The sequence below is a fragment of the Muscardinus avellanarius genome (genome assembly GCF_963383645.1).
Source record: "Muscardinus avellanarius genome assembly, chromosome: 9".
In the NCBI taxonomy this organism is placed as follows: Eukaryota; Metazoa; Chordata; class Mammalia; order Rodentia; family Gliridae; genus Muscardinus; species Muscardinus avellanarius.
The window spans coordinates 90,057,727-90,069,686 of NC_137795.1; the positions used below are offsets into that span (position 1 = coordinate 90,057,727).

The 11,960-nt window shown below is 47.2% G+C and overlaps 1 protein-coding gene across 2 annotated transcripts in view; it reads left to right on the forward strand.

Moving 5' to 3' along the window:
- CPA4 (carboxypeptidase A4) overlaps window positions 1-11,536 on the forward strand; it is a gene marked incomplete at both ends in the record, with an annotated part of 28,450 nt that extends 16,914 nt beyond the window's left edge. For both annotated transcript variants that reach the window (XM_080701905.1, XM_080701906.1), the window contains 3 exons: window positions 3,948-4,147; window positions 5,154-5,238; window positions 11,349-11,536. In XM_080701905.1, the coding sequence (XP_080558031.1) occupies window positions 3,948-4,147; window positions 5,154-5,238; window positions 11,349-11,536 (473 nt within the window). The remainder of the gene's footprint in view (window positions 1-3,947; window positions 4,148-5,153; window positions 5,239-11,348) is intronic.
- Between the last annotated feature and the right edge of the window lie 424 nt (window positions 11,537-11,960).

The following is an 11,960-nucleotide window of genomic DNA, read 5'->3' on the forward strand; positions in this document are numbered from 1 at the left end:
ATTCTACCTCCAAGCTACACTCCCAGCCCTATTTTTTTTTTTATTATTTATTTTGAAACAGGGTTTCAGTAAGTCACAGAAGGCCTTACAAAGTTCCCGAGACTGGACTTGAACGTTGATCCTTCTGTCTCAGCCTCCAAAGTACTGGGATTACAAGTATGGCACACCACTCCCAGTTATTTATTTGTTTGTTTGTTTATTTATTTATTTATTTACTGGGATTGAACCCAGGGGCATTCCACCTTGAAGCTACACTCCTAGTCCAGTTTTATTTTTTGTTTTGAAACAGGGTTCTCTCTAGATTGCTGAGGTTGTCGAATTTGTGATCCTCCTGTCTCAGCCTCCTAAGTACTAGGATTACAGGCATGTGCCACCACACCTGGAAATTTTAAAATTATTTTTATTGAAGCTGAACATGGTGGTGCTTGCCTGTAATCCCAGGACCTGGTAAGCTTAGGCAGGAGGGTCACAATTTGAGACCAATATGTAGTAACTTAGCGAGTTCTTTAGTGACTTAGAAAATTTCAAAAGTAAATTTTTTTTTTTTTTTTTCGGGGGGAGAGGGAGTAGCTTAGAGATAGAATGCCCTGGGTCCAATCTTCAGTACTACCCCCCAAAGAAAAAAAATCCCCAGCCGCCCCCCCCCAAAAGTCATACCTACATTTTATTATTGTAATCTTTTTCTTTTGTACTAGGGATTGAACCTGGGCAGTGAGGGGGGCTTTCTATCTCTGAGCTACAATCCCAGCCCTTTTATTTTGAAACAGGGTCTTTGTAGGTTGCTGAGAATCTTACTAAGTTGCAGAGGCGACCCTTCAGTCTCAGATTCCCAAATACTGGGATTACAAAAGTATGCCATTACGCCCTGCTAAAATGTTTTCTTTTTATTCTTTTTAATTTTTTTTTTTTTTTTTTGGTACTGGGGTTGAACCCAGTGGCATAATTTTAAAAAAAAAAACTTTTAAACAGTCTTGCTAAGTTGCTGAAGGCCTCACTAAGTTGCTGAGGTTCAAAGCCTTGAACTTCTGATCCTCCTGTCTCAGCCTTCCACTTACTGGGATCACAGGTGTGTACTACCATGCCCAACTTATTATTGTAGTTTTGGAAAGGGGATGATTAATTATTGTCCTGAGAGAATGATGGGCCAGAGCATCTTTGCATTGTGATTACAACTGTATTTTATTTTATTTGTGGTACTGTGGATGGAACCCAGGGGTATTCTACCCTTGAGTGACACCACCCAGCCGTATTTAAATTATTTTTTTTTTATTATGGTACTGGGGGTGGAACCCTGGGGCTTTTCTACCTCCAAGCTATACTCCCAGACTTGTTTTATACTTTATTTGGAAACAGGGTCTCACTAAGTTGCTGAGAGCCTCATTAAGTAGCTGAGGCTGGCTTCGAACCTGTGTGATCCTCCTGTCTCAGCCTCCCAAGCGCTGGGATTACAAGTGTGCACCACCACGCCCGGCTTTAATCCTTTATTTTGAAACAGGATCTCACTGAGTTGCAAAGGGCCTCACTAAATACCTGAGGCTGGCTGAGAACTAGATCCTCATGTCTCAGCCTCCCAAATGCTGGGATTATAAGTGTGCGCCAACATGCCTGGCTATAACTGCATTTTATTTTATCCATCTATTTAATTTTGGTACTAGAGATTGAACCCAGAGATATTCTACCTCTGAGCTACACCACCAGTTCCCCAACCCCAACCTCCTCCACCCCACTCGCCACTCTTTTTTTTTTTTTTTAAGTGGTACTGGGGTTCCTGGAAACCCTTCTACATCCAGGCTAGACTCCCAGACCTATTTTTATACTTTTTTTATTTGGATACAGGGTCTCTTAAGCCAGCACGGCTGGCTTCGAACCTGTGCGATCCTTCTGTCTCCGCCTCCCAAGCGTGGGGATTACAAGCAATTTTTTTTTTTTTTTAAACAGGGTTTCCCTAAGTTGCTGAGGCTGGCCTCAAAACTGCAATCTCAAGTACTCAAGCCTCCCAAGTACTGGGATTCTAGACCTGCGCCTCCATGCCTGCTTTTGCTGACTATATATATATGTGTATGTGTATGTGTATGTGTGTGTGTGTGTGTGTGTGTGTGTGTGTGTGTATATATATATGTTTGTGTGTGGTGTGTGTGTTACTGGGGATGGGACCCAGGGGCATTCTACCTCTGAGCTACAACCCCCATCGTATTTTTTTTTAGTCTTTTCTATTTTTTGAAACAGAGTCTCACTGAGTTGCAAAGGGCCTCGCTAAGTAGCTGAGGCTGTCCGCGAACCACAATCCTTCTGTCTCTGCCTCCCAAATGCTGGGATCACAAGTGTGCACCACCACCCCCGGCTTTCACTGATATTTTAACCTTTCCTTCCTCAGCTGTGTGAACCCAAGGGCCTTCTTTATTCTTGGCTATTTCCAGCTTTGCTCAGGCAAGTGGCCGGTGGATAGTACTGGTGGCAACTCACAAGAAAGCAATTAGCACTGTGACCCTAACAGACAAGATTATGTTGTGAAAATTAAATTCCAGCTGTTCCTCTTAACATGTGTAAATGTGAATGAACCTCAGCGGCTTGCTGCCGTGGAAAGAGAATGTGCACTAGGTGATCTCGGTTTTGAGTTACAGCTATTTACTTATTTAGTACTGGAGATGGAACCCAGGGGCCTTTTACTTCTGATCTACATGCCCAGCCCTGTTTTATTTTTTTGAAACAGGGCTCGCAAGGTGTTGAGGTTGGCTGTGCACCTGCGATCATCTTTTCTCAGCCTCTCAAGCACTGAGATTACAAGTGTGGGCCACCACGCCCAGCTGAGTCCCAGCAATTTGTTTATTATTTACTTATTTATGTATGTATTATGTATGTATGTATGGTCCTGGGGATGGAACCCAGGGGCATTCTACTTCCAAGCTACAACCCTAGCCCTATTTTCATACTTTATTTTGAAACAGGGTCTCATTGAGTTGCAGAGAGCCTCACTAAGTAGCTGAGGCTGGCTGCGAACCTTGATCCTCCTGTCTCAGCCGCCCGAATGCTGGGATTACAAGCGTGCGCCACCACGCCCGGCTGAGTTCCAGCAATTTAAAAATCATCCCCCACAAAAATGCCAACCACATGCTAAGTACTTTCCCATATATCTTCTTCTTACCTGGTGAGTGAGTTTTGTTACCTCACACAGTGAGACCACTGGCGCTCAGAGAAAATCTCAAGATCTCACAGCTGATGAGAATTAGGATTTAAACTCACCTTCCATTTCCAGGTCCAGATATTTCTCTTCCACAGTTCCGTAGCTGCGCTTTTTTTTTTTTTTTTTTTTTTTAATCTTTAATGGACTTCGCTTACTTGTGGCACAGAAATACCACAAAAACCATTGGGGGAAAATAATGATTGTGGGGAAAGAGCTGACAGGAATGTAACAACGGAGGCATCAGAGTTAAACCAGATGCACGCACACACCATCTCTCAGGGAGCTGGATTGTGAAGCAACAAGAAGGCGATGTTTCTAAATACCTGTCAAATAATCAAGAGACTTTTAACCACAACAATAGATTATTTTTGGCAGCAGCTGGCCATTAAGATCTGAACCAAGAGAATAAGTTGACATCAGAATAATAAATGGAATCATTTTCATTATTTATTGGTATTTCATATTAATTATCTAGGATACTTATTAATTATAACTCATTCTCAAGTATGATATTAATTATTTATGATGACTACTGGCACAACACAAGGTCAACTCCACGCATTTAAAGAAGTCCCAACGTTTCTTTTCTGCAGTGGTAGATGTAACACCCGCACCTCCCTCCCTGGTCCCCTCCCGGAGGAGTGCAGGTGCCACGGGCCGGCTTCGGGGCATTTGGCAGCGGCCCTGCAGCCCTCCTGGGGGGTTAGTGCGTTCATCTGTCTTCTTGGCCTGTGGGTTACTGTTTCTGATTGACTGTCCCCAACAGGAGAGGGAGCCAGCAACAATCCTTGCTCTGAAGTGTACCACGGCCCCCATGCCAATTCCGAAGTGGAGGTGAAATCAGTGGTAGATTTTATTCAAAAACATGGGAATTTCAAGTCCTTCATTGACCTGCACAGCTACTCACAGCTACTGATGTATCCCTACGGGTACTCCATCAAGAAAGCCCCAGATGCCGAGGAGCTGGTGAGCCATGGCAGGTTTGGCCCTGCGCCATCTTGACTTTGGGCGCCGCCAGGGTGGCTGGCCGGCCTGCAGCTGTAGATCCATCCAGTCCAGGGCCCTGGGTGGGTTTCATCAGGGCCCAGACTTCTTTCCATGCCCTTTGGGATGTGCTGTCCCCCCTCCTAGAGACAGGAAAAAAAAAAACCGCTTATTTCTGGGCCTGCTGTGAGTTCTAAAAACGACACTGGACCCTGCCTTACCTTCTCACACGTTTTTGTGACCGGTGGGCGTCGTGGATCTGCTGGCCAAGGAATCCGTGGACTGTGGTTGGCATCGCGGTGCGCAGAGCAGGCTGCCCCTCGCCCTGGTCAAACAGGAGGTGGAGGAGGGGTAGACAGAGCCTAAGGGGGCTCCGTGTCTTGGCCAGTGACTCCCCAAAATGGAGAAGGGTGCTTGAGGGCGGGCTGGCAGGAGTGGTGCTGGCACCTGCAGGTGACTGTGTCACTGTGAGCTGGTGAAGTCGTGGCCCTCGCCCGGGCTCCCACCAGCCCACAGCCTGGTCATGGCTGGCTGTGGACTAGCTTTGCCCTCTCTACCTCTACTCTTCCAGGGTTTCCTCTTGAACATACCTGCCTTCCCTCCTGCTCCTGAACATGGCTTTCTTTACCCCCAGGATCTGGGAAGCTGGCGGTACCTTCCCTGGCTTCCTAGCTGGCGGTTGAGCAGCTGGCCAGATCCAGAGCTTGACTGCTGCTCTGTAGGCTTTTGAGAGCCTACCCACCTCCCTCCCTTTCTCCCTTTACCTCCTTCTCCCCACACTGGACAGGACTGGGGATGTGGATGAAGGATTGGAGGAGCCAGGCCGCTTTCCTCAGATGATAAGAGGGGCCTTGGGTCTAGTTGTGTGGAAAAGAAGAGTTCAGAAGGGCCGCTGCGGCAGGGCCAAGACTCCCCCAAACCAGGCCCATGTGGGGTAGCTGAAGAACTCTGACGGCCTCCCTTCTCACCCGGCTGATTCCTCTCCCAGGACGACGTGGCAAGGAGCGCTGCCAAAGCCCTGGCTTCCCATTCAGGCACGGAGTACCACGTGGGCCCGACCTGCACCACTGTCTGTGAGTACTCACTGTGTGCATTAGTCGTCTAAAAAGCTCTTTGAAGGCTGAGACAGGAGGGTCGCAGGTTTGAGGACAGCCTCAGCAGCTTACAAAGACCCTCAGCAACTTAGCAAGGCCTTGTTCAAAATAAATTAAAAAAATAAATAAAGCTGAGGGTGTAGGTTAGAGGTAGAATGCTCCGAGTTCTCCTGGGTTCAATCTATAGTACAGCCGGGCGTGGTGGCACACACTTGTAATCCCAGCATTCGGGAGACTGAGACAGGAGGATTGCAGTTTGCGGCCAGCCTCAGCTACTTAGTGAAGCCCTCCACAACTTAGTGAGACCCTGTCTCAAAAACAAAGAATAGAAAATAGGGCTGGGGGTGTAACTCAGAGGTAGAATGCACCTGGGTTCCATCCCCAGACCCGCAAAAAGAAAAAATAATTAAAAAGCCAGCAAGTGCTTTGAGAGGAAACTTGAAATGCAGTGAGAGGAGACAGCAAGTTAGACTTCCTATGTTGCTGCCAGACTGTTTTTGTGGTTGGTAGTAGACTGAGTTTATGTCAAGCCTGCGTGGCAATAGCTATTGCCCTCCAGTCTTTTTTTTTTTTTTTTATCAGCGTGACCACCTTGTACTTACCATGTGCCTTGGATGAGTCCTGTCAGCAAGTAAAATCTGCATTCTTTATCTTGAAAAAAAGATTCTGACATAGTTTAGCAAATATTTCTCAAGCCTCTGCTGGGCTGGGTGTGGTAGCAGATGCCTGATATCCTAGTACTTGGAAGGCTGAGTTAGGAGCATCATAGGTTTGAGGACAAGCTCAGCAACTTAGTGAGACCCTGTTTTAAAATAAAAAAAATTAAATGGAACTGGGTATGTAGCTTGGAAAACTATATCTGGGTTTGATCTCCAGTACCCCCCAAAATTTTATTTTTCCCATCCTTCCATTTTCAAAAGAAGCCTACCTTTGCGTTGGCGGACTGATAGTGGTGGTAGTGAGGTGGGGAGCACCCCCCTCACCTTCCTATCGGAAATGAACAATGCTTTGCATGTAGCCCAAATCAAACCTCCCAAGCCCCCAAACCTGAACCTGGTCTGGAAGCTCGTTAGCTCATTGCCCAAGACCGCCTTTGGAAGAAGTGTGTTCATTCCGATTTCCCCATGAGATATTGCATCCCAGCAGCCCGCTCCTTTCCTGCTGGGATCCCATCAGTTCCCGTATTCCCTGAGTCTTCCTTCGAAGGCTCTTATTGGGGGGAAAAGGGACTCCAGGACCCCAGCTGTAAATGGGGAACAGAAACGCAAACCTCAGCCAGAGAAGACTGACTGGACCTTTTCAAGCCAGTGTCCATTCAGCTCCCTCTCTGTCACTCCCCTCCAGACCCAGCAAACTCGCTGGCATGGCTTTCCTCTTCAGCCTTGGGCTCCACTCTCCCACCTTCCCGACTCCCTCTCCCCTGGATTTCCCTCCACCTTCCTGTCTGGGGAGACCCCCACCCGCCCCCAGCCTCCTCTGGATTCTCTTCTTAGCACCTAGTTTCTATTTCATATACCACTGAGCTGCGCAAAGCAGTTAGGAACATGCTGGCGGGCTGCGTTGCTAATTGTGGCAACAATCCATTAATTATTCATGGTTTATTGTTATTAGTGTTGTTAAATGGGGACCCTTCAGAGGCCACATCCTGAGACTTTCTCCACCGTCTGCTTAATTAGACAGAACTGAGCCAGGGACTAAAGAGAGTTTCAGGGGACTCATTGGGAGCCCTGTGAGGAGGTCCTCACAGAGAGCTCCCCGAGTCACCGGGGCTGGGCTTTTGGGTCAGACACCAGTTTAAATAATAGCCTTATCCTCCTACATCCAATATGTCCTCATGGGCGTGAGCGGGGCACAAACCAAGGGCTACTCACCTGCAGAAGAGAAGGAAGTTCCTTCTGGTGCAGGAGCTTTCGCATTTCCTAGCTCTTTGAAGAGCCCACCTTCTAGCCAGGTATGGTAGCACACAGCTGTAACCCCAGTACTTGGGAGGCTGAGATAGGAGGATTGCAGGTTCAGGACCAGCCTCAGCAACTTAGCAAGACTCTTAGCCACCTATGGAGACCCTGTTTCGAAAATAAATAAATTAGCCGGGCGTGGTGGCGCACGCTTGTAATCCCAGCACTTGGGAGGCTGAGACAGGAGGATCGCACAGGTTCGAAGCCAGCCTCGGCTACTTAGCGAGGCTCTCAGCAACTTAGTGAGACCCTGTTTCCAAATAAAGTATAAAATAGGGCTGGGGGTATAGCCTGGAAGTAGAAAAGACCCTGGGTTCCACCCTCAGTACCACAAAACAAACAAACAAGCAAATAAATAAATAAACTAAAAATGTAGCTTGGAGGTAGAATGCCCGTGGGTTCCATCCCCAGTATAAAAACAGAGGCCCACCTTCTGGACTCTTCACAGGCCGCATCTGCCCTCCCTGACCGTTTTGTCCCTCTAACCCCGGGGTTTCTGGCATGTACTACAGAAGTAGCTGACATTAGGCCAAGGTGCTGCTTGTAATCCCAGTACTTGGGAGGCTAAAACAGGAGGATCTCAGGCTCAAGGCCAGCCTCAGCGGGTTAGTGAGACCCTTAGCAAGTTAGCAAGATCTTGTTTCAAAATGAAAGTTAAAAAGGGCTAGGGGTGTGTAGCTCAGAGGTAAAATGCCCCTGGGCTGAAACCTTGGTACCACAAACAAACAAACAAACAAACAAAACTGGGGTCATGGTGGCACATGCCTGTAATTCTAGTGCTTGGGAGGCTGAGATAGGAGGATCATAGGTTGAGACCAGTCTTAGTAACCTAGTGAGATTCTTTTTCAAAAACAAACAAGCAAAAGGGCAGGGATGTAGCTTGGAGGTAGAATGCTCCTGGGTTGAACCCCTAGTACTTATACACACAATTAGTCTCTAATTACTGATGGTCCTTTTCTTAAATTAGCATTATAATTATTATTATCATTATTATTCTAGGGAATTGAACCAGAACCAGGGGCATTCAAACAAGGTCTCACTAAGTTGCTGAAAGGCTCTCTAAGTAGATGAGGCTGGCTTTGAACCTGCATAACCCTCCTGTCTCAGCCTTCTAATTACTGGGATTACAAGCATGCTGGCCCCTTTTTATTTCTTATTTTGAAGCAAGCAGGGTATGGCTAAATTCCTGAGTCTTGCCCTTGAACCTGCAATCCTCCTGTCTCAGTCTCCCAAGTACTGGTTACACAGGTGTGTGTCACCACACCTGGCTAAATTAAACATTTTAAATGAAAATAATTCTAATATGGACCTCACACTTTCCTACCTTAAACAGCGTATAAAGAGATTTAAACTCCTTCATGATTGAGTGGTTTTCTGAACATTTGTTATTATATTCTGAAGACCTCCTGTACCATAGTGGACTGTAAGATTCTCTGCTAAGCTGCCCCAGGCTGTTTGCTTTTTCAAATTCTTATGTCATCTTTTTCAAAGTTTTTATGTCTCCTTCCTTTTGCCAGACTGTCAGCTCACAGGGCTGTCAGGCTACCTGCCTCCAGCAACCCTTCCCCTCCTCTGCACTTATTCTGATCTACTAAGGGCTTGCAAATGAGTCCTTTGGGCTCATCTGACTCATGGATAAATCGTGCCTATTAAGGATGTCCAGGATAACACTATTTATCACCATGAAAGGCTAATAAGCACCTACACTGTCCATCAGGAGTGTGCTAAATAAAAACATTTGATGCAGTCCTACGATGAAACGCTAGGCTACCTTTAAATGAACGAGAAGATCCCTAGCGCTCATAGGGAATAGCCTTCGCTTGTCAATTGAAGAGATACGGTGCGCAGAGCAGAGCCGCTAGTATGTGTCCCTGTGCATTAAAGTAACGAGAGTGGGTAGGTGTTGAGCAGGGACCGAAATAAAGTGAAGCTCACGAACCTGATCATTTGCCTTTCTGCTTCTTCCAGAATCTCAAGTGTGTTCTGAGATACTGGCGTCTGCCATATGTAAAACCTCTGGAAACTTCGGGTACCATTGTCTGTGTTGGGGAAGCGTGTGCTCAGGGTAGAGAAGAACAATGGGGACACAGGGGAATTCGGGGAATGGAGCAGGGCCTGTTCTTTCATGTGACCTCATGTGACTTCATGTGACCTCATGTGACCTCATGTGCTCTCATGTGACCTCATGTGATCTCATGTGACCTCATGGAAGCAGCACTTCCAGGAAAACTGCACGTGCTCTCCAGAGTAAAGCAGAGGAAAGAAGACCCAGATTTTCATTTAAAAGACCTGTGACAGACAGGCGTAGTGGCGCACGCTTGTAGTCCCAGCATTCGGGAGGCTGAGACCGGAGGATGGAGGTTCCCAGGCAGCTTCAGCTACTTAGGCCCTTGCAAGTCAGTGAGACCCTGTTTCAAAATAAAGAATAAAAAACAGGGCTGGGGGTGTCGCTCAGAGGTAGAATGCCCCTGGGTTGCTATACACATGCACCTCTAGGTTGAGGAAGGCACAGGTTATTATCAGGTGGATTTGGGCTTAAAATCCAGCTTTGCTTTTTTCTGTTGTCTGTAGTTTCTTAGTCCACGATGAGCCTGGATTTTCTCATTTGTGAAGTAAGGAAGTCATACCTACCTCACTGGGGTTTTAAGGATTATGAGGTGATAATTGTAAAGCTCCTGATATGATGACTGGCTCATGGTAGATGCTACGTGAATAGTAGATGCTATTGACATTATTCTCGGATTATTCAAGATCACCTAACGTTTGCACTTTGAGTCAATGTCCTCTCTGTAGAGTTTACCAGAAAGAAGATGAAAAATGGGCCTCTCCTCTCTCTCGGACCTGTTGGCAAAGAGAAGTCCCAAGGAATGTGTTTTATGCTGTGTATCAGTTATCTCTGGCTATATATTTTTTCTTGCTATATATACATATATCTATTTTACATGTATACATGCATATTTTCATTACATATGTATATATATTTTTCTTGCTATATATATGCATACATATATTTCTAAAACTTAGCAGCTTAATACAACAAGCATTTATTCTCTTGCACTGTTGCTGTGGGTTAGGAGTTCAAGAGTGGCTTATCTGCGTGGCTGTGTCTCCGGGTCTTAGATGGGTCAAGATGTCTTCCCAAGGCGGAAGTCAACTACAGACAGTCTTGAAGGCGCGGGAGGAGCTGCTTGTGGGAAGTTCGCTTGGGTGCCTGGGGAGTTAGTGCTGATAATGGGAAGGAGGTTGCGGCTCTTCACTACACGAACCTCGGGATGTGGCTTCTTGAGTATTTTTACAACATGCCAAGAGAAGGGCAGGGCGGAAACTGCAGTGCCTTACAAGGCACAGCTTCACTGCACATTATCCTGTTCATTGTATGGGCGAGGACAGCCCTATTCCATGTGGGAAAAGACATACAAGAACTCGATTTCCAGGAGACTAGGGTCACTGGGGACATCTTGGAGGCTGTCAGGAGGACTCCATCTCTGTAAAGATTGGTTTTGAGCAGAGTGTGGTGGTGTAGGTCCCAGTACTTTGGAAACTGAGGAGGACCACAGACTCTAGAACAGTACAGCAACTTATGGAGACCCTATTTCAAAATAATAAATAAATAGCTGGGCGTGGTGGCTCACGCTTGTAATCCCAGCACTTGGGAGACAGGAGGATCACACAGGTTCAAAGCCAGCCTCAGCTACTTAGGCTCGCAGCAACTTAGTGAGGTCCTGTTTCCAAATAAAGTATAAAATAGGTTTGGGAGTATAGCCTGGGGGTAGAAAAAGCCTCTGGGTTCCACCCCCAGTACCACAAAAATAAATAAGAATTAAAAAAAAAATAGGGCAGGGGGTGCAGCTCAGAGATAGAATGTCCCTGGGTTCAATCCCCAGTACCAGGAAATTAAAAACAAAACAAAAGATTGGCTTTGAGTGACCTTCAGGACAAGACACAGTGAGTTGGGGACAAGATGGGAGCCAGGACTTCACATCTCTTGGTCTGAGACTAGTGCAGACCCTCAGTGTGCAGGATGGCCCTCGACCCAAGGTCCAGCCAATGTTTATGTGTCATGGACCTGATGCTTTGCAGAAAGGCCTCTGGATCCCTAGAGAGCTTCAACAGCCTTTGCTCTTTGACGCGCAGATCCAGCCAGCGGGAGCAGCATAGACTGGGCGTATGACAACGGCATCAAATACGCGTTCACCTTTGAGCTGAGAGACACGGGGCATTATGGCTTCCTCCTGCCGGCCAGCCAGATCATTCCCACGGCCGAGGAGACCTGGCTGGGGCTGAAGACTATCATGGAGCATGTTCGGGACAACCTCTACTAGACTGTGCGCATTTGTACCCACGTGCACACCCACGGAGGCCGCTCTGAAGGAGCTCCTCCCTTCATGCCCAAGTCAGAGCCCCGGGTTCGTGGGTGCACAGGCCAGCCCCTGCCTCCTGGCGGGGTAGCTGTGAGGAGAGCTCCGCCAGGCCACTCTGGGTCTGCTGCTTTGCTGAGCCTTTGGTTTCCTCTCCTTTTATATTGCTGGCCAGGCGGGCCACATTTCAGGGTCATCCCTTTCTGGGTGGCCTATCTCTACCTCATTTTTAGAACCAAAGAACATCTCAGGTACCTTGCTAGACTCTGCCACATCTAGCCAAGCCAGGCTCTGGTGGGGGCCACATGGGTGGTGCTGTAGGAGACAATGCTTGTCTCTAGTCTCAAAGATGACACAGAGCTTCCTTGAATTTCTCACTCTGCTTCTG